General features: G+C 26.2%; 1 protein-coding gene across 3 annotated transcripts; it reads left to right on the top strand.

The window, feature by feature from the left end:
- The first annotated feature begins 1,192 nt into the window (after positions 1-1,192).
- On the top strand, positions 1,193-23,181 carry LOC107447035 (Polycomb protein Su(z)12). 3 transcript variants are annotated; one of them, XM_016061854.3, is made up of 16 exons: positions 1,239-1,490; positions 4,771-4,817; positions 5,494-5,558; positions 6,136-6,204; positions 7,780-7,835; positions 10,354-10,446; positions 11,461-11,658; positions 13,487-13,695; positions 14,342-14,486; positions 15,393-15,595; positions 15,676-15,714; positions 16,760-16,914; positions 16,997-17,089; positions 19,876-19,981; positions 20,072-20,151; positions 21,446-23,181. In XM_016061854.3, the coding sequence occupies exons 1-16, from the start codon at positions 1,397-1,399 to the stop codon at positions 21,666-21,668; spliced, it is 1,875 nt and encodes a 624-aa protein (XP_015917340.1). In that variant the 5' UTR covers positions 1,239-1,396; the 3' UTR covers positions 21,669-23,181. The 3 variants fall into 3 exon arrangements, with proteins under 3 accessions (XP_015917341.1, XP_015917340.1, XP_042894811.1); XM_043038877.2 differs by lacking the exon at positions 1,239-1,490 and adding an exon at positions 3,126-3,150; XM_016061855.3 differs by lacking the exon at positions 15,676-15,714 and having other exon boundaries at positions 1,193-1,490; positions 21,446-22,502.
- Positions 23,182-23,644: the final 463 nt, after the last annotated feature.

Below are 23,644 nucleotides of genomic sequence, written 5' to 3'. Positions count from 1 at the left end.
TTGTTGTAACAAGTTTATGCTTTTTGTTAAAAAAATTATTTAAATTAGTTTTAACCTCGACAACTGTTCGCCTGCTTTCGTGGATAGTCATGGGGAAAGGAAGTATGTTAGTTTCAGTCTTGATTTTCAAAGAGATTAAGAAATTTTAAATTAGGAAACTATATGATACTCAAAACTGCATTAAACATAGTTCTTAAAGAAAGCTTTGTGGAATTAACTAGTAAAACTAGCTAGTGTGTGTAACTAGCTTTGAAAAAGCACAGAAATTAGAACATTTAAATCGCAAAACTCAACCCCACCACCGTTGGTCACTACAGCATTGGTGGAATAGAGTCTAGTTTGAAGTCTTTAGTGTGTTTTTTCTAAACATCAAGTCATCCAATTTTTTTTTTATCTGACACGTAGATATTATTAAACCTAATTAAACAAATAAAACCTAATTTTTTTGTTTTGATTGCAACTCCAACTGCGTACGAAAATGCAAACAAAACAAAAAAAATTTCCATCAAATCAAGGAATTCTTTTTCTTTAGAAACCAAATCTTTAAAAAAAAAAATGGGGGCTCTTTCTATTTAATATTTTGAAGTTGCATATCCTCGGGGCTGAGGTTGAGTGTCGAATTTGGTATTAAGAGTTAGCTTTTTGTAAAATATTAAGCACGCATTTTCTCTCTACGATCCAAATATATTTCGAGAGACATTTGATTGCTCCGGGACACCTTTTGGAATACCCTGTTAAATGTGTAAAATTACAAGCGTATATATTCACAAATGTACTCCAGAAAACGAGACAAATTCAAGTGTCGCTACTAGATTTCAATTAAATAACTGGAAGAGTGTTGAGAAGGAGGCAAACTCTGGTAAAACTGGAAGATTTCGGTCTCGAATCAGAAAAATATTACAAGTGACTCACAAGCACAGTTTAAAAGCACTATCCTGGGATTAATTTTATGGTAAATTATTCAGATTTTATTTTTAAAAAAAAATTTAACATCTGGTTTTCTAAATAATCAATCGTTAACCAGTTTGCAAAATAGTCTAGTAAGCGCGTTGCCACAGGAAAACGTATAGTCCATATCCGCTAGTCTCTTTAAAGATTACAACGCCCTCTATAAAAATATAGAATTTCGGACAGATGCAAAATGTGATTTTTGCGTCCTCTAGTAGAAATACGATAAAATGCTCTTATTCGTACAGATAGTAAATTTTTATTTTGAAAAAAATAAAAAACCCGCGGGTGCTATGTAACATCTACAATTTAAGAAATAATGTCTTTGTTGTGATGTTTTTTTTATTGTATATTTGTAATAGTTTTCCCAAGAGTATTAATGTATTGTGTGAAGTATTTCGCGCGTAAAATATTTAACTAAATTAGTGATATATTTTTATTGGAAACTATGCCTCCTAAAAAAAGGGAGAAACCTACTGAAAAAGAAACAAGTACAGATCAAATTAAAACTGAAAGAGAGCTCTTCTTACAAGCGTTTGAAAGTAAACTTCCCTCCATGTTCTAGTGTCGGTTTAAAAGTTTCTCACAACATAACGAATCATCAAAATATATACTCGTTACACAATTATTTTCCTATTGATATTATGATTCCTCAATTTATTTGGAATGTATCTTGACTTTTTTAATTCTTTAAATAGTTTGGGTTTTATTGTTATAAGTAAAAGTTATTTGTTTATATGAAACCAGTAGGTAATAAAAAATTGCCGGCTTTCGTTGTGCTATATATATTTTAAGAAAGCTGATTAATGTTTATATCTTGGATAAATTTTTAGAGTTCACTGCAATGTTTATTTAAAATATTATTTTTAATCTAATATTAGGAATAGACGTGACACGAATATCAACTTATTAAAACAATGAACAAAGTATAAATGTTTTGATCAATATATTGTTTAACCGATTATTTCGGTGAATAAATTATCAAAGTATCACATTAAAGTCATGTATATTTTCTCTGCACTTATGAAAATCATATTAAACAGTATACTGTACTATTCAACATTTTTATATCATATGTTGATAAAATCAGTTTTTGTTTCTACTTATATTATCACATTTTCATGGTCTGTAATGAATTGAAATTGTTCGATCATTTTATGAGTTACATTTTGAACAAGATTCAAATTATCATTTCTAATAATCCATTAAAATTTATCTTTTGAGGAAAAATAAATTGGTTATAATTTTATTTGCTGAAATGACACAAATTGAAATATTAATTTTTGAAACCCTATAACAATAAAGTTGCTTGGTAAAATTTTATTTGATAATTTTTTTCTTCTGCACGATTTGCAGAAAAGGGTTTAAATTGTAACAAATTTAGTTGTTTAAAATTTGCTGTGATTTACTTTATAGACTCAACCCACATTATAATCCTCCTTTGAAGTTTTTCATTAGACCATACTCAACCATGAAAATAGACTGAACTATCATAAGAATGAGTTATAAATAAAACCGAAGAGCTTAAATTGAGGTATCGACAATAAAACATTTTATTTGTTTCTAGGTAATTGAGGAGGGTTCTTTGGTTGTGACACTGAAGAATGAGTTATAAATAAAACCGAAGAGCTTAAATTGAGGTATCGACAATAAAACATTTTATTTGTTTCTAGGTAATTGAGGAGGGTTCTTTGGTTGTGGCACCATTGAAGAGGGTTCTTTGGTTGTGGCACTGTTGAAGAGGGTTCTTTGGCAGTGGTGGCATTGTTAAAAAAAGCTCTTTGGTTATGGCGGCACTAATAAAAATAGTTCTTTGGTGGTAGGACTTTTGAGGAGGTTTCTTAGATAGTGGCTCTATTAAAGAAGATAACTCATATTATTCAAAAAATATTGTTAATGCTTTTTCTAATTGTGAGAGATCAGGGTTGGCAGGTTTTTGACAGTTTAAACCATGGTTTAAACCGTNTTTTTGACGGTTTAAACCAGTATTATACCCTTGTCATGTCAAAAACTACTTTTTGACGTCAAAAACCCAACCCTGTGAGAGATATTTACAATTTTTTTTTAAATTCAATGAATTTTAATAAGAATGATTAATTTAAATTTACATACTTTTTTTAAAAAAAAGTTTCCACTTTATGATGGTTTGAGAATTAATGAGCAAAGGAACTTTTTGTGTTGATTAAAATATATGTTCAATAAGTAATTAAGTTTACTTTAAGAAAATAACTGTTTAACAATTTTCAATGAGTATAAAAACAACAATTTCCTGGAAGGAAATAAGACCTAGTAGACTATCATTGAATTTTTGTAAATTTAAAGACAAAAATTAACTGACCTGTAAAATATCCAAGGTACTTATCTGTTGGCAAAGTGCAAATAAATTGACTTTTTTTATTTTTTATTAAATCTAAATTGTCACTCATCTTCCCTAACTACCTCAAAATAATGTGCCTAGAACATTTAACATTGCCCTCTACTTGTATCAAAGTATTAATCCTAATTGTTACTTATTATTATTATTTTTTTAAATAAAACTTTTTTTACCAACTAAAATATGAATCATAATACTCAAAAAGCACAATTAAATACCTCTCAAAGATTTAAATTTAATTTTTATATTGTATTTTAATGCAAACGTATTTATTGGGTAATTATGTCAACATATATGTTCCAACCTTAAAAATTAATCAATAATTTTAACTATTTCCTGCACTTCAAATCAAAACCCATAAAATACTGCCTATTTGTGTATAAAAAAGGATTTTGAAAAGTAAGTTATTTCCTCAATTTTCTGGATTTGCCCAGTTCCTGGATTGTTAAATATTCTTTTGCCAGTGTTAATATGCTTTAATAATAGTCAAGGCCAGATTTATTTTTAAGCTAGTTAGGCTGCTGATTTTAGATATTGAAATTTGAAATTTTTTACCAAATATATAAAATAGCCCAATATGTAATTGTAATGATTCTTGCTTCCATTTTACTAATTTATGGCTTCAACATCTTTTCAAGTATTTATTATTTTCCTTAATGTAGAAATTGAATCCATATTGCATTGCAGGGTTAGCACAGCAATCTTTATTTGTTTACCAAACTTCACACTCATAAAAAATTATGTATTAATATATTACATATAGTTTTCAATGGCTCTAAATACAAAAATAAATAGATAAATGAAAAGGAAAACGGAAAGAAAAGATGAGCACTTGTGAACAAAATAAAAGAGAAAGAAGAAAAAGCAAGTCAGGTTACATTTTATTTAACTTTTAGGTCAGAAAAAAAATTTAATTAACTAAAAAACTTAAATTTGAGACTTTTGAAGCATGACCATTGTAATAAAAAGAAATATGGAATATCTATAACAAAATAGACGATAGAATTGATAACGGCTGAACCGGGAATGGATCGAAATGGAAAGGTGACCAAATATCAGGTCCAAAATGTCATGGACTGTTTTGACCCTAATCAAATATCAGTCAGCCTCTTAACTAATACACCTCTCTCTCTAAACTTTTCCACTACAATCAATGAGAGGATTTTCAACCACTACAGAGTTAACGCACCCCTTTCTGCGTATGCAGGCTGGTTGTTTAGTGGGCTACTAAAATCGAACACATACTTCTGGCTCTCCACCAGCGAAGTAGACAACATCTTTACCAAATGCGCTTCCAAAGATTTCCAGCTTTGGTTTCAGTACACATCATGCAAATGGATGTTTGGAAATTGGATATCCATCTTTTCCCAATTGATTATAATTATATTCATGCTTACATTTTGTTTATTTTATTTTAAAGTGTCCTAATTACTTTTGTGTTTTTGCAGAACCTACACAAATTTACAGATTTCTGGGAACACGCCAAATAAATTCTGTAAGTTCACTAGTAAATTCTTTGCAACAGCTAAAGCTTTACATTCTTATTCTTGATTTTTTTTATATCAAATAACGATTCTTTTTTTTTTTAAATATATGATATTAACTAATAACATAAATTATTTTGCTAAATTCATTGCATTAAAATAACTAAGTTCCAAAGCATGACATTTCATATATTGACAGGGAAAAAAAATCATTTAGGACAAATTCGGTATAGAAAAGCAAGCAATGTTAAACTTGTGCATATTTGTATCACTTAGAAAAAAAATGATTGCAATTTATTTATTTTTTTATTTATAATTTCTTTTATTGAGTGTGTGAATTGATGCTTGATTACGATACTAAAAATTATTGTATTATTTCCCTCCTTATTTTTTTTTTTTTTTCGATGTTTAAACTCTTTAAAAGTATAATAAATTATTTTAAACATTGTGTTTAAACTTAGATTCAAATTAATTTTTTAAAATATCAAGTAATTAAAGTTTTGATTTGAGACTATGTTGTGTTTTACCTATGTAAATGCTTTGCTTTGTTCTTAGTGTAAATGTATTTTTTGCTTTATGTGTAGTAAGCATTAACTTTAAGATAGATTTTTTTTTTTTAAAAAATACTTTTTGCTGAAAATTATTTACCTTAACATGCTTAAGGTTAATACATTATTTATTGTTTAGCCCTTGTTCCTTCAAAGATGCTTGTCTTATATGAAACATCGAATGTCAAGAACTCATGCTAAAAGGTATATATTCCATTAGTTATTTTTAATAATAAGTAAATAAATAAGAACTTATAGCTTTAATTCTTAAAAATGTCACAAAAGTTTTTTATTTTTTGTATTCTACACTACTGTTGCCCAAAATTTTGTAAGACTTTTAAATGTTTGAATACTGCAAAGCAGTCTATTCCCTTTATTATAATTATTAATTTCTTATGTAACAAGAGAAATATATTTTATGTATTATTATTTATAAGCTTTCATAGTTGAATGAAATATTAAGATACATTTTAAAAGCTGTTGCAAAAAAATTTGAAATCACAGATTTTATTCAAAATATAAATTGATAAAAATGAGAATAATTTGAATATTGCTAGATTTTTTTTAAAAAAAGTATGTTATCTTAATTTTAATTTAAAATGATAAGAATGCTTTGAGCCTTAAAAAATACTTTTATCTATCTTGTTTTGCACTAAATCAGGCGTAACTTTTATTAATATGAAGGCTTTAACTATAGGGTATGGTAGCAATAACAATTTTTTTTTTAATGTCTACCAATTCTTGTTTTAATCACATTTTAAACCAATTAATTTGTTTTCAGGAAATTCTTTAAGGTTGACAGCATTTTAGAAAGAGTAACTGCCCGGCACAGAGCTCTTGCATCTGAAAGGTGTGTATTAAATTTTAATAAATTCATAGTAAATCACTTTTCAAGAGAAATAAAAAATTGCCTTTAAGCCACTAGTATTCACAGTGTTTTTTGCCCTTTTTCATCATGCTCTAGATCTGATCTAATTGTTTATTTATTAAGAACTATTCTGTTTGAGTGTAATTTTTGTAACTCAGCTTCTTTAATTTAACACCTATTATGGTACCAATATGTATTATAAAGGTTTTGTTGAGTTCAATTAACGAAATAAATAAATTAAATGTTGCTTGAAAATACAACCCTTTTATAAAAAGGTTTCGGAAAAATTGTACTGCTATAAAACTAAAATTTGACATTAAAAAGTAATTAATTTATTTTTGTTATAGTCATATATAAAAACAAATATAAGTAAATCTTGAATTTAAAATAAATTTTGAAAAAATTAAATTTATTTTGCTTATTTTTTGTTTAATGGTATAGAAATATTTTAAAATAAATTATTATATTGATTTCCATATTTTATTTTTCTGTGAGAATAGGTAATGGATAATTGATTTAAAAGTTAAAATTGGCTTTTGTAGCCATTGATATAAAATTCTTTAGTTTTCACGTTTTGGTGTATTTTCATATGAATTCTATCGTTCAAAATTTAGCCTCCAATAAAGTTATAAGTGAATAAAAAGATTCCTAGATAAATTAATTTCTTTGTCTGTTTTGTAATGAATTGTGTTTGTATTATGATTTTAAAAAAATTTTTATTTTGACTTTAGTTAAAATATCAGAACTTTAAAATATATTTAAAACACTAAATTTATGAAATTTGTTTGAAAACTATAACCTTTCTGAAATTAAAAAGTGTTTTACTAGTATTTTATTTTGCATTACAATAGCATCTATCCTAGTTTGTTACATATCGCACCCCGGCAAGAACAGTGTCATAACTCTAAAAGTGCAGCATTGGAGAAAAATCAACTTAAAGAATACTTTTAACATTATTCTGAATTAGATACAACTGCCCTCAGCTGGATAAGTTGCGAGTTAGAGATGTGACATTTTTTGAGCTTGAGGGAACACTTAATACTTATTTTTTATTGACATAATCTCAAAAATTGCTGTTTTTTTTACTGTGTCACTTTTCTTGCCAGGATGCGATATGTTAATAAAGTTTTTTTTTTTTTCCATTTTGTTACAATATTTTAATATACTGTCAAAATGTTCTTGGCAACTATATTTAAATTTTATTTAAGCATTTTAAAGCTTAATATTGTTTCAGATAAAAATATTGTGTACCTTAGAAAATCTTAAGAAATTTTTTCTTAATGTCTCAAGAAAATATGAAGCAAAAGTATTTTAATTTTAATTGCAATTCAGGAAAGACCTAATTCTTTATATGTTTCAATGTTTTTTATTAGGTTAGGTTAATTTAGACTTCTGTATTATCCTTATAAAATAATCTAATTTAATGAATCCATTTCATTATTACTTATTTTACTTAATATTCCCTTTTCATATATACTAATTTTGTGCTGTTTATGTTTGCTGCATTATTGCTAAATAAAATAAATTTTGTGGTTAATTATTTTTATTTCTTTTTAGGCCATCTGGTCATTTAATAATAACATTTACTGGCTACTATGATAAAATGTATAAAGGTAAATTTTGATTTCTACTATTCCCACTTTTTAAAGAAAATGTTTTTATCAACTATTTCTATGGGACTCTCTATTTTCTTTTTTTATTATAAAAGTTGATATTACATTTAAAAAAAATTTTAATATTTACTCTACTATTCCTTTTTTTGTAAGATTTAATCTTTTTATTGTGGTGCAAATCTCTGGAGAAAAAAAAAATATATATTTTTTTTAGTGGATTCATTCTGTTTCAAATTTTTTTAAAAAAATCTTCGATAATTTGTAAAGTAGTTCATTAGTAGTAAATGTTTTTGTTTTTTTTTTTTGTAATTTATTTACTTTATGCATTGTATTTTCTCCTCTATCTTCATGATTTTAGATGTCCATCTAAGATCTGTTAACCTACTACACACAAAAGCTCTAAAGTAAAACGAAGTCTCTGCTGTTAATAATTATGTTGTTTTTAACTTGAAGGCATTTATTCATAATTTGATATTTAACTATTAAAGGTTACTTTTTTAATTTTAATTTTCCAAATAAAATTTTCATTTAAAAAAATGGTAATAAATTATAGGTGTTGGTTGTTTATCTTTTTTTTACAATGTTCCCAAAACTTCTATTAGCAGAACGTTAAATATAATTCTGCTCAGAAGCACTAAAGTATACTTTATCCTCAATCTTAAAATTAAAAGAGCTTGTATATCAAAAAATAAAATTATCAAGTTCAGAGATAGCACTTGTGATTTTGTTATGATTAAGGTTTCTTTTTATTATTCTTTTGCTGTATTTATTTTAAAAATCTTATTTTCAAATGAAGTTGCTAAAAAACAAAACTCTCATAAAAAGACATTTCTGTCAAACACTCCAAATGTTAAGCCCCTAGGTAAAATTATACAGAAATTCCTCTGCTAAACTTCTTTTTATGTGTAGTAAGCATTAACTTTAAGATAGATTTTTTTTTTTTAAAAAATACNATTGAGAATTACATTTTTCTGAAATGTTATATTTGACAGCAAAATTTTATAATTTATCAAGGTATTTGAAAATACTTATAAAATGTCTTCAGGTAAAATGTATTTCAGTATCATTTACCGTACATTCCGGTGCATAACGCACCCCGGCGTATAATGTGCACCTGTAATTTCTAATAACTTTTTTAAAATTTTAAGATATACTCTTCGTATAACGCGCACGAAAATTTGGATTGTAAATTTGGATTGTATCTCGTCTAGTATCTATAGAAAACCAGAAAGCCTTTTAGTGTGGGACATGTTTTGGTCCCACCTTACAGATAATACGAAAGAATGTAACACCGATATGGTAGTTATTCCGGGCGGATAGACATAATTTCTTCAGTCATTGGACGTCTGCTTAAACAAACCATTTAAAGCCAATTTTAAAAAAAAAACAGTGGAACTCTTGGATGTTGGAGGGCGAGAAAACCTTTAAGAGAGGAGGACATATGCGCCATGCAAGTTTGGAAACAGTGTGCGAATGGATATTAAAAGCACGGGATGACATTAAGCCTGAGATAGTCAGAAAATCATTAAAAAAATGCAGCATTTCAAATAATCTGGACGGATCAGAAGATGACTATTTATGTATGGATGAGGGTAACACAGATGATGAAGACGAAACATTGTGATGACGTGCCTGAAGAAATAATGGAAGACGAATATAATGAACTATTTATGTAATAACGAAAATCAATAAAGTATATGGGTAAAGGTATGTTATTTCATTAAAATAAAAGTATTTTTCTATATTTAAATTTTTTTAATCTATAATTTTTTATATTCGGCGTATACCGCGCACCCGTACAATCCAATGTTATTTTTTGTATTAAAAGTGCGCGTTATACGCCGGAATGTACGGTATCTATTTTTGATTTAAATGTGTTTGAAAAAACAAGGAAAGGTAATAGCTTAAAAGAAAAGAGAAACTCTTAGACCTTTGATTGACTAAAAGAAAATATTTAATATTGCCACAATTGTATTTTATTTATATGATTTTTTTTTTTAAGTGTTATCCATTTAACAAAACTATTTATCATATGGTTTTAATGTATCAGAATGTTCTTGTGGCTGATAGGGTTCATATTATAGCTGCAGTTCCCCACAGGATTACTGTGAAGCACTCATAGCTGTTGAGCTTGCATTATATAACATAGAATAGAGTTAGGGAGAAAAATAATAAATTCTTTAAACTTTTATAATACAACACATTATAATATTAATATTTATTAATATTATTATAATATTAATAATTAATAACAATTGTAATATTTTTTTAATCTAAAACACTAAGTAAAGTAAAAACACACAAAAGAGTACAACTTTCAAATGTAATGTTATATGTATAATTTTTAGCCACCTGATAAAAATATTACACCCCATTTTTATGTAATTTTAAACTACAAAAACATGCATATTTAGTTTTGTGTTAATTTCGTTCACTGTTCTGTATTTTGTGTAAACCCTAGCAAAGATATTTTTACTTTTTATTTGATATTAATGCCCTTTTTTCCAAATTCTTGAAGGATCTGGAGATACGGTATGTGTAGAAGCCTCTCTCTCTAAAATATGTCACAAAAAGAGGAAAGACGTTTCCTCCCCAGCTATTCAAATGTCAGGTAATATTTCTTTCATGTTTTTTTTATTTAGTTTTTGACATTCATATGTAATACTAATTTTTTTTTTAAATTTCGTTTTTAAAGTCAAGGCTAGACTTTCCTAAAATACATTCAAAATATTCATTAGATTCATAAATTGATAAGTCATTTGACAAAAATTTGCATATGATACTTTTCTATTTTCCATTACTTCGTAATATAATGTTAGAATTGCTAAATTTATTTTTCATTGATTCAAGCTAAGTTAAATTGATAAGTTATAAAATAACTTTTATCAGTTTAAATTCTGATTTCTTATTTTACTTATTAAGTAAAAGTAAAGCGTACTTGCAACAATCGTTGTGGACCCTGCGGGTCATGGAAGTTAGGGCTCCAGAATTTTGTGTCGAACAGTATGATTGTAGCAATATGGTCAACATTGCACACAAGCAGTCTTTACTTTCTAGGCAAGCTAGTATGTATCAATCTGAAGCCAGACAAACTTCAAGCTAACTTCACATTGAAAGCTAAGTTAGATAACCACATAGCTATCTCAGCTCCTTTCTTTTATGGAAAAACGCGCAATCTGCATCTCATGAGTCAAATATTGCTCTCAAATAGATGATATGCGCTCCCTGCCATTTTTTGGTGACACATATTAATTATGTTTCGGTAACATCTAGTTAAGTTACACTTGAAAATGTAAAAAAAAAAAAAATTTAATTAAATAAATGTTAGAATTAGTATCATAATAAATAAATACTTACTTATGAATATAGAAAGTTTTTTGTACATAGTTAATTACAAAGTTTTAGTAAAAAAAATTTGTAGATCAGTAAAAAGTATTCAAAATGAAGGTCATGGATAGAAAATGCTGTGCTATTTTGTTATTTACGTAATACTATTTTTATTATACTATACATTTTATTTTAAATTCTTCACTGTGTCTAATTATCATTTTAAAGAAATTCTTTGTATTATTAATAAAAATTTACAAAACTGTGTGTATATTGTTAAGATTTTTTTTTCAAATAGTAGGGAAATGTGAAGTGCATAGAAATCCTGATATGAACAATCCTCCTGCTAAAGTCACTGCCATATCTGTACCAAATGATAATTTTAATATAAGCAATGGTAATCTAGTCAAGTCATATGTTCTTTTATTGCGTGTCACATGTCCAGTTAACCGAATGAAGCTAAATGGATTTTGCAATGGAGATATTTCAGATGTCAGTAAGTAAAAAAATACTTTATTTCAGATCTTCCACAAGTCAGGGAAAACCTGGAATTGAAATTTTATTTTGATTCTTAAAAGCAGGGGAATATTACAATTTAAAAAAAAAAAAAAAGAATACCTGCAAAACTCCTACATTATACCTGGAAAGTAACCCATCTCAGAATTGTCAATAACAGTAAACAGTTATTGAGATTCAAGTTAAATAATTCTAACATCTATTACAATTATTTGTTATAAAAATTTCACATTTTAGTTAAACTTTCACGATTCTATCATCATTCAGTGGTATTTCTTTACTCACAAGATCTAGTATTTGACATTACAAATAAAAAATCAAAGTTGCCTGATGAAAAATTGCATGGTTTAGAGAAAATATGGTTTAGATTTTCATTGAAATTTTCCTAAGATACCGGGAAAAATCAGGGATTTTTTTTTTTTCCTGAATTCAGTGGGAACCCTGTTATTTGCAATGCCTATTCTTTAAATCTTAAAAATTTTTATGATCCCATTTTAGTACCATAACTTTTTTGTTTTAATAAGTAATTTTTTTAACTGTTGATAATGACTGAAATCAAATTCTAATATTCTGTGAGGGTTGTAAATTAAGTAATAGCAATATCTCTGGAAAACATTTTGTAATGAACACACCAACAAAGCCTTTTACCAGATATTAGACAGAATACCCTCTCTGGGCTAATTTGCCACTACTTGTAACCTCTATTGGTTATGCTCTTGCAAACTAGGGCTGGTTCGAATAGAATCGAACCTAACTTTGTAAAAGCATGCTCACTGGGGAAAAAAACATAATTTTGAGGCTTGTTACAAGTTAAGTTTTAAGACAAGTTTACAAAGTTTGAAGAGTCATTTATTTTTACACCTCTTTCAACAAAGTAATATAATTAACCTATTTTTACTTTCTCTTAAGATTTAAATATATTGAATTTTCCTAAGATAATTTTAAAAACCTTGAAATACCTATTTATCTGTAAGACCATGCTTTGTTTATAGATTCCAAGAAGCTATTGTTATATCTTAATATAGTTTTATATCTTAACTGATTGTCGTTTTACAGTGTCGAATTTTTTATATAGCAAATTAAATAGGGTTATTATTAGAATATGAAGAATTAATGAAAATTATGTCAAATTAGAAAATCCAAGTTTTTTAAAGACTTATTTCTCATTAGATTATTTCCAGTTATACAACAAAAATAAAAAATTGTTGTAGCAAATGTCTATGCTTGTAAAGCATATATGTTGTTTTTCAAATTGTAGTTTGTTGTAATTAGTTTTATAAAAAGGCTAAAACTAAGTCAAAAATAATTTCTAAGTTATAAGTTAAAATTAAATTTAAAATTTTGAATAATGAAACTATAGATGCAAAAAAAAAAAATTGACGAAATAGACAGTAATTTGCAACTAATATGAGCACATCCCGCAACAGCCTGTTAAGGGTCAAGGGGTGAAAAAGGTTAAAGCTTCACAATTTCATGACGTGCGGTATGATTGGGGCAATGTGGTCAGCATTGTGTTCAAGCAGTCTTTATTTTCCAGGCAAGCTGGTAGCCATTGATCTGAAGCTGGGTGGCCCCCAAGCCACCAATGGGGATCGACCCTGATTCTATAAACATTAATAAATTTATATGTATATTAAATTTTTTTATCTGTATTATTTATTTTATATATATATGTATTAAAAAGATATATTTTTTTCTTATACTTGCTGCAGATGATATTTGTTTATTAGTTACTGAATGGTTTGCTTGCCTTTTTGCTTTTTTATTTCTGTTTTTTATATTGCGATATTGTGTTTTTGAAATTTTAGCAGATGAGCCTGCTCAGAAGAAGAGAAAAAGCTTAAAAAATCAGTCAGAGGAGGTTAGAATTTATGGTGCTGAACTAGTTGTCTATGACAAGCATCAAAGATGTTTACTCACAGATGGTGAGTACCAACTAGTGTTGCAAGAACTAGGGCAAAAATCGTCACCCAAGAAGCTATCTTCATGGGAAACATTTCCTGATAGTAAAGATAAGGTAAAATTAGTTATTATTTATAAACTAGTCATACTAGCTGTAATATATTGGCTTTTTGTTAATGTAAGAAATTGGAAGAAAAATCTAAAAAATCATATAAATGTAGTGTGTTCAGTAATGACTGCCTTTAATATATATTTTTAGAAATCATCTCTAAAATGAACTGAAAGAAACATACACATTAGGGGTGATAGATTTAAGCAATTAAAAAACAATCAATACATCATTTAAGCAATTAAAAAACAATTGCTATCAAAATACATTGAATCTCAAGTAAGGAAGGGAAGACTAAAAATCTATTTAATTGCTAAAGGGAGTAGAAAAGTTGAAGGGTGATTATTCGAAACTCATTTTGATTTCATCAGATAATTAAACTGGTTTTGATGTTTTCATCCTATTTTCCTCATTAGTGATTGGAAAACATTTTGATTTCTCTCTCATTTAAATATCAATTTTAACTACCCTTAATGTGTTTATTTCTTTTACTTTATTTTTAACTACATTTCAAAATATATATAAATACCCTATCAACAATTTTACCTTGCCCAGTTATAACAGTGTTATCATTATATGGGCTACTAAACTAACAATTTGAAACTTGCTTATATCAATAGATTTGTAACATCTTAAACAATTTTATTTTCAGACATTAAATCTTGTAGATGTATTTGGCAAAGGTCCTTTGGTTACATTCCATCTACAATGGAAGGATAATTTAGTTTCAGGAATGGTAGATAGACCCCTACCATCAGCTCGACCGGATGATCTACTTAATCTTGATGGCTTAAGCAGTAGGTTAAGTTTCTGAAAAGATCTCTTCTTAATTTCTTTTATGGAAAAACTTATTGTATAAGCTACATAGTTTAAATTAAATATGTTTTGTTTAATTCTGAGAATCTTTTTTTAAAGGGGTGTAAATGAGTGTTCTGTGTAAATTTTTGATGCCCTAAAGTTTAAAATTATTTATAACTTTTATATTTATATAATTTATTTTTATCCAATAATTTTATTTTTATCTAATAATTTTATTTTTGTTTACTAAATTAATCTTATTGGACATTCCATTATTTCTGGATAATTTGAACAGTCTTAAAATACTTATTTGCTCTGTTCATCTATTAAAAATAAATTTGTACACTTGCTGTTAATTCTTTTATAGTATTAAATTTGGTATTTTTCATCCTATGAAGCAACATTTAACAAAAATATCATAAGTTACAGGTGTAAGATTGTTCCCACTTTTGGCTGAATTTCCAATTTTCTAAACTTGAGAAAAGGGAAAATAATAAAAGAATATTTCTACATTATTTTATTGTTATACTTTATTATTATCTTATTCTCTTTAACCCTGATTTATATATAAAACTTAACAGTTGGTTAGACTGCTAATGAAAGCACATACTAAAAAAAATTTAATTAGTATGTAAATAATTTAAATGTTTTCTTTTTGTGCAAAATAATGTCAGACAATTTTTACATGATTTATTTTATAAGTATTTTAAACCTTCCCCCCCCCCTTTATTACTCTTTTGCCTGAATGTAGAACTTAGTCACAAACTGTAATAACTTGTATAGCAGAAAAAAAAGAAAAAAAATTTTATAAATTCTATTTTAATTTTGCTTTTTTTTTCTCAACCTATAGAGTTGAGAAACTTATTATTTTTTTAAAAAAATTAAATAACATGTTTAATTTGCAGGTTTAAAGCAAGAATCTGTATTGCAAGAAAGAGGCAAAAAGACTAGAGTTTATTATCAGTTTTTATATAATAACAATACCAGACAACAAACTGAAGCTAGGGATGATTTTCAATGTCCTTGGTGTCGAGTAAATTGCATGGAGCTGTATTGTTTATTGAAGCATCTAAAACTATGTCATAGTCGTTTTAATTTTAATTATGTGGTAAGTACTTCTTCAAATTAATTTTGTTAATTTTACATTGCAATTATTTACACCAGAATTAATTATTTTTTTTATTCCAGATTTTATTAAATCATAGTAAATTTAATCCTAATTATGTGGTAAGCACTTCATATGAAATTTTTTTGAATTTTATATTACAATTATTTATACCAGAATTTATTTAATTTTCATTATTTTTTTAACTTTATTTGTTAAATTTTGTATGCTTTAGGTAGTGCAAAAATACATTTAAAAATCTATATCTTTTTTTTATAAATTTAATTCCTTAAGTACTTTTTTGTTTTACTTTGTTTTTTATAGTGTTTTCTTGGTTATTATTCTTTTAGAATAAACTAATAAATGAATACTCTAACTTTTTTTGCTAGTTAGTGAAAGGTAAATGCCTATTTTCTTGAATTTCATTTTATGATTCTTTAGTTAATGCATATAAAATATCTTATGATGCATTTGGGTCTAAATACTTGTTTATTGCAACTTAAAAACATGATTATGATTTTTTTGATACACTTGACTACACTTTAAAACTGACACAATAGTGAGACAGAGAGTTTCGTATCTTTTTACTTTTACTACATAATTAGTAAGGGTGGTATGGCATGAATGAGTTATTCTAAATAATTGGTAAAGCTAAATACTTATACCGATCACTAAAGTTTTAAAAGTTAAATATTGAGCCAAGCAAATGTTCCAATTATTGGAAAAATCAAAGTTAATTGTGTTATCTATTATGCAGTCTTAGCATTCAAAAATTGTGTAAGGCACATTTTCTTGAATTCAGCACCAGAATGCTCACCTTATTCATTAGACTTAAAACCAAGAATAGATTTTTATGCTTGATTCATCTTGTAAACTACGATTTGTACAAAGCCTGTTAAAATTTTGGTATCCCTATAAATATTCTTTCGAAGAAATATGTCAAAATAATGGTAAGTGACTTACATTTTAATGCAGAAATTTTTTTTACTCGTTTTTAGTTCTATATTTAACCCAAAGGTAATCACTTTAATAATGGTTGAATATGTTACGAGTAATAATGTCTTATGTTTAGTTTGATTGTGATATTTTTTATCATGTGTCTAAGTTATTCATTGTCACCCTGTAATATATATTTGTATTGCTAAATTTATCTATGTATTTTATTAGCCACATTCACGAGGAGCTCGTATTGATGTCTCTATCAATGAATCCTACGATGGTTCTTATGTTGGAAATCCAAATGACCTTCACTCCACTGGTTTTGCCTTTAGCAGAACAGGTCCAGCAAGGAGAAATCCAGTTACTCATGTAATTGTGTGTCGGTGAGTTTATAATTCTATTTCTATTTCTTAATTATTTTTGTTGTTTGAATTCTGAACTAAGTACAAAGTGTGTATCTTTTAGTCCTAAAAGACCTGCACCAAGTCTGTCTGAGTTTCTTGAAGCAGAAGATATTGAGCCTGATGGTCATCGCTCATATATTTCTGGCCATAACAGGTTGACAAATTTAGCTTACTATTTATCTTTTTTGTTTCTATTAAAGATATTTATATGTTAGCCTTCATTGAAAACTGCCAGGTTAAAAATGTTTTTATTATGACTAATTTAGTTTTTTTTTTTTTAATGTAAAATTTTCTTAGTTAAAACATTTATTCTTCACTAAGGTAATGAATTTTTTAATTTCTATAATGATTTTAACTAACCATATTTACGGGCTCCAAAATTAAAATGTTTAATTAGAAGAATATGCTTTTGTGTCTAATCTTATGATGTATTTGTGTCTAATTTTTTTATGTCATCTGCACTAAACAATTACCATTTCTTAGCTGGACATAACTTAAGACCATAAAGATTATTTTTTATTATATAAAAGTTATCATTTTTCACATACTTAAACAATACAAATTTATTATTATCATTATTTTTTTTTTTTTGGTAAGGTTCCAAGTTTGACAAGGCAGAGTTTTACAATAATTTCTGCAAATGTTTAAATGTGGTTTTTTTTATTGAGTAAACAAATTTTTTAAAGGGATATTTTTTGAGCAAGAAATAAATGTTTAACTTACACTTTACCAGAAATTAATACTATTTAAAAGCTAAGATCCTTTCGTTGATCTGTTCTAATAAATGTTTTATCAACCTAATGGGTTGATAAAACATTTATGAAAATAGATCAAAAGCAAAATAACATTTTTAAATGTATCCTAATAGTTACTGACAAACTAACCTACAAATATAAAGCATTAGTTACTGAATTAGGTGTTTAGGGAGATTAAAGTAATCCGGTTATAAAAATCTAAGATAACAATATTCTAAACTGGCCAAAGTGGTGTTTTGATGTTTGTCAGTGGCTACAAATAGCTTGAATTCTGAAATATCTTCAGAAGAAAAATATGTGCTAAGCAGTGAACGACGAAACATAAACGAAAATAATAATTTTTTTAACAAGGTAAAATATTTAAGTGCTGCTCATTTGTATCAAAATATTAAAATTGTATGAATTTAAAAACTCTTTTCTGCTCTTTTGCATGCTTTTATTTTGTTACTTGGCCTTGTCTGTCAAATTATAACTTTTCGTAAATAGTACTGTAATTTATATAAAAAAATTTCTTTTATTTCTACACTTTTGTTTTTGTTTAGTAACAAAAACAATGTTTTCCATATTAATACACACACACACATATTTGTATAAATATATGCTCTCAACAGTGTTTGTACACTTATGACTTTAAATAAAATAGTATTGTATACATCAATTAAAATTAATATTTCAGGATGGATATTTAATAAAAATATATCTACTCTGTTTTGAGCATAACTGCATGGAATATTTTAAAGACAAAGTGAAAGTTTATTTTTAGGAAATCTGTAATCGAAACTAACCAAGTAACCAAAACTTCATCTCACAAAAGTCATTGTACACTTTTAAAAAATTTCCCCCCATTAGTAAATATCCTAATTTTTCGTTAAATTTACATTTAGTAGAGTATAATTTGGAATCCTCATTAGCTTTTAAAACTCTGTAAATAAATGTAACTATTTTTTTGTAGTTTCTGCATCAAAACTCATCTTTTCTGTCACCATTTTAGTTTTTAGTTACTTTTTTTGTTTTAATATCATGTTATCATTCTCTAACGTTCAGTTCTCTTCAAATATATTTTATTGAGTTTAAATATATAAATTGAGGCAGTGTGTTAAAAACTTGTGGTCAATTTTACTTACAAAACTTGTGGTCAATCCGGACATCATATGCGAACATCGAAAGACGCATACTAATTATAGTTATCTAGATATAAAACAAAGTTGTTTCCAATACCCAAATTTCCAGCTGATAATTATAAATTGTATGTTAAAATATTTAAATAAAAAGGTTGGTTCATTATGCCATCAATAAATATATCTTATTTTGATGTTGACATGCACCAACACACAAGGAAACCACCACCGTTGCCTAACTGTCCAAACTGAATCCTTGGAATAAAGTTCCTAATTTTTTCTGCTCCATCCAATTCATTGAAGCCCAATGGGTTAAATTTGGTTTCATCCACGAATAAGACATTCTAGATGCATTTGGGATTTATTTATCATTCATTTTGCTAAGTAAAATGTGATGTTTCTGTTTTTCGTAAAACTAAACACTTTATGGAGGCAGAACGCACATTTAATCTAGCTGCTCGCAAAATTCGTCGAAGAATTTCAGGTAAAATTGAACAAGAATATTTTTTATTAAATTCAATGGAAACGTTTACAACACGGATAAAATTTTTATGACTTTTATCGCAAATTTTGTAATTTTAATCTGTGATCAGACTGATTTAAATTCTTTCTTTCAAGCCTTTTATCGCATACTGCACAGTTCAGTTGGAAAAAATAAACTATTTTAGCAACATTCATTACTGATTTACCACTAATGATGGCAAATAGCCAACTTTTAAATTTTGTCTTTTTTTTTTCAAATTTTTTTATTTATTATTATTATTTTTACAAATACGAACCATTTTTGAATGATGGGGAAAAAATATTTTGCAGCTAGCAAGCAAAAACTTTTCTTTTTTTTTTAAATATTACATGCAGTTTTGTTAAAAATAGATTGTAGATCTTATTATTAAATACCTATTCTGAAATATTCATTTTAACTAATGAATTGAGCCCTATTTCATTGAAAGTCATAATTGTACAAACACTTTTTAGGAGCCATTGAATATATGTATAAATGTTTGTAAAACTAATTACCTTTCGTTTTTAGATAGATATTTAACTACTTTGCATTTTTTTCCCTCCAGATTGTATTACCATACAGTTACATGCCTATCTGTAAGACCTCAAGAAATAGATATTGACTCAGAATCTGAAAATGATCCAACCTGGCTTAGGATTAAAACTCAACACGTAAGAATATTTTCCTCATTAAATCAAGTTTAACTTTTGAATCTATATAATTATTTATTTTTATTTACTTGGCATTTCTTATATTTAAAGATGATTGATGAATTTACTGATGTCAATGAAGGAGAAAAAGAACTGATGAAAATGTGGAACCTTCATGTTATGAAATATGGGTATGAAAAAACCAATCTGTATTTCTCACAATTTTTTATCAACTTTTTCATATTAAATTTTTTTATTGTTTTATTTTAAATTCATGTATAACATTTTTCAATTAATTTGTTTTAAAAATAAGACTTTTGCTCATTTTTATTACTTTAAATCACTTTCAAGAAGAATTAAGGTTTAATTTTTCTGATAGTTGAAAAGTTGAGAGGAGGAAAATTTTCTGTGGAATTTTAAGAAATTTGAGTAAATTCACTTTAAAGTTGATACACTATATACCGTTGCAGAAATGATAGTTTTTAAAGAAAAATCATATTTTTATTTTCTGTATTTATCATTTAAAGTTCTGATAAAATTTATTAGCAATACTTAATATTTCAAACAAAAATGATTAAAATTATTTTATTATTCTTACTAGCTATTCACTGAATTAAAGAAAATCATAGTTTTTATTCAAGCTCAATTCTTTCATGAATTTGTAAAAAAAAAAAGATCCGATTTATCAGTTAGATTTCAAATAAAGAATAAATTAATTTACATATCGGGAAACATGCATGAAAACAAAATCAGCAGTAATTCTGATTAATTTTGGCAGATTAAGTCTTTTTTCATTATTTGTATAAATAAACTATGTATTTAATAAATTTTACAAGTACTAGTATTTGGCCTAAAACTGAATGGATATAATTAAAATCTGTAAATTAAACAACTACAGTTATAATAATTATGATTTTAAAGTTCTAGTTACTTTTTTCCCACATTTAATATATATATAATTTTTTTTTTCGAAGTCAATTTTAAACATTGAATAATAATTTATGTATTATGTCACTGGATAAAGCCATCAATAGCAATGAAATCAGACCTTAAAAATATTTTTGACATAAATCAATGATTTTTTTTTTAAGAAAAATCAATTTAACCAAATCAAGGATTTTTGAAAAAAGATTAAATGATATACATCTATTAATGAGAAATATAGATTATGCCTTGTCTTATCACTATTAAATATTCCTACACAATTATTTGACTTTGATAAAATTAGGTTAGTTTTTTTTAATTCGTTTATTTAAAAATTATTTATTTATAATTAATTACTTTAATTATTTATTTGATTATTTATTTTATTTATTTATTAGGCAAGTGTTTACTATTGGTCTTAAATGTAATATTCGAAAGATTTTGCATAATTTATTTGGATTAATTGTGTTTGGTACATGCCTGCATTTTAGATTTTATCAATATATAATATAGATTCTAAATTCTATTATTTAAATCTAAATTAATATTTTTTTCTTCTAGATTTGTGGGTGATTGTCAAATTCCTCTTGCTTGCTCTATGTTCATTGAAGAACATGGTTTGAAGATAGTTACCCAGAGGCTGTATCGTAATTTTTTGCTACACTTGTGCAATCTTTTTGACTATGGTCTGATTAGTGCATCTGTAGTGTATCACACAATGCACCAACTTAATCAGATTAGAGATGAGATTGAAAACAAGAACTGTCTTTTATGGTCATCATAGCATTTGGAATATCTAGCGTTTTTATACCATAGCTCTTTCACTTTATTGCTGAAACTATTTCTTGAATTGTAAAATTTTCTTTCTTTTTTTTCTTTCTTTTTTTTTTGTACCAGACTTGCATAATGTTCTTAAGGTTTCTAAAAATTAGGGATTATCTATTTTAGTGAAATTTTTTCTTATGGAGCAACATTATGATGATGTATTCACTTAAAAAAAAAAAAAATTTTTTTTTCTGTTTCTAATTTTATCTTAAATTTAAATTCCTTTAACTTCGTAAGATTGAATTGAACTTTCCTAAATTAACTTGTTAAACTGTATTTAAAATTTTGAAAGTATTTATGTCTTAAAAGTATTGACTTTGATATAATTTGGTTGCATGGTGTTAGAACTACTTTTACATTTACTGTGATTTTCTTTTCTTTTAATCTGATGTTAGTTTTAGAGTTAACATTTCCTTTTAAATGATTATCTTTGATAATTAACTGGTACAGTATGTTTACTTTCTGTTTCAGTCAAAGTGACTTTTTTTTGTTACATTTTTTAAACATATGCATTTCTAAAGAAATGCCACTTCTTTGACTATGAAATATACACATTAAATGTGATCACATTTGTGGACATATTTTGCAACTCTGACTTTATAGTATGTGTGTAAATGAAATTTTATGTCACTCAAAGGTAATTAAAACATACATACTTTATTTTTAACAGATATCATGCCATTGTGACGTATACTTCTATTGTGACATTTTTTATAATTTACAATATATGATGAGTTTTCATTGTGATTGCCCTGTTACAGACATTTAAATAAAAGAACCAATTTTAAATTTAGGAAGTGAATTTATTGAAATTGTATGATATCTATTTATATTTTGATTTTTAGAAGTAAAATGCATTTTTATAATGGTTGTGTTCAACACTGTTTGTGTATTTATCCTATAAACAAAGTTTTTAAATATTATAAATTTTGAATTTTTTTTTAAAATTGTGCTTTGATGTTAAAATAAATGTTAGAAATGTGAAAAAGTGTCTAGTAATGTTATGTAACTTACAATTATATCTGCCCGTAGATTATAGATTTATGTTAATTTTTAATCTTTGATTGAGAGTCTAAGCAATACAAATCAAAATCTTCTGTAAAGATAAATTTATAAACTAGCTTAAATTTCTAAGATTAAAATATTGACTTTTAATTATTTTAATATATTTTTAATTTCTGTGTCTTCTATGCTGATCTGTGCAAACATCTTTCTAATAATAATGCAGAACTGCATTAAATTATATTGTTTATTGTAATAACATAAGTAGGTACAAATTAGCATATCAGGATGGCCACCCACCTTGAAACCTGGAATTATACTGAAAAAGTCAGTGAAATTTTCTATAAAAACCTACTAAAATCAAGGAACAAGGATTTTTTTTTATTTTTTCAATTTTACTAATTTTCTTAATTTAAATTATTTTATCATCTGTTATACCCACTTTTTTTAAATGAAAATTTATCGCCAAATTAAAAGTATTTAAATAAAAAATTAAAGCAGTGGAATATAATAATTTATTCTGAAATTTCTGAAAAATAAACTTTTCCTTTGTTTTTAAAATATTCCATGCAGTTTTGCTAAGAATAGATTATACATCTTATTATTAAATACCCATTCTGAAATATTCATTTTAATTAATGAATAGAGCCCTATTTCACGAAAAGTCATAAGTTTACTTACACTTTTGGAAGCTATTGTGAATATAAATATTTATTGATTTATAATTGCCTAGAATTGTTTTGTTTTTTTATTGCTTAATGAAAATATATTAAACAATACTTATCCAAAGTATTTTTGGACACTCTGTATTTGCCATTTGGTACACTTTGTGCAAAAACTACTTAAAGTAACACTTTAAAACATTTTTTATTTAATAAAAACAATGTATCATCCAAGCTAAACATATTATTTTCTCCACATGTCTTAATTTTT

Source organism: Parasteatoda tepidariorum, chromosome 1 (assembly GCF_043381705.1).
Source record: "Parasteatoda tepidariorum isolate YZ-2023 chromosome 1, CAS_Ptep_4.0, whole genome shotgun sequence".
Classification (NCBI taxonomy): domain Eukaryota; kingdom Metazoa; phylum Arthropoda; class Arachnida; order Araneae; family Theridiidae; genus Parasteatoda; species Parasteatoda tepidariorum.
The sequence above is the reverse complement of the archived record's forward strand: the minus strand, read 5'-3'. Positions and strand labels throughout refer to the sequence as shown.

What these genes read in the sequence shown, in the direction of transcription:
- LOC107447035 (XM_016061854.3), top strand. Translation starts at nt 1,397, where the DNA reads ATGCCTCCTAAAAAAAGGGAGAAACCTACTGAAAAAGAAACAAGTACA. An exon ending in TGGAGATATTTCAGATGTCA is followed by an intron (nt 11,659 to 13,486) that starts GTAAGTAAAAAA and finishes TTGAAATTTTAG; the next exon opens with CAGATGAGCCTGCTCAGAAG. An exon ending in TTAGGATTAAAACTCAACAC is followed by an intron (nt 19,982 to 20,071) that starts GTAAGAATATTT and finishes TTATATTTAAAG; the next exon opens with ATGATTGATGAATTTACTGA.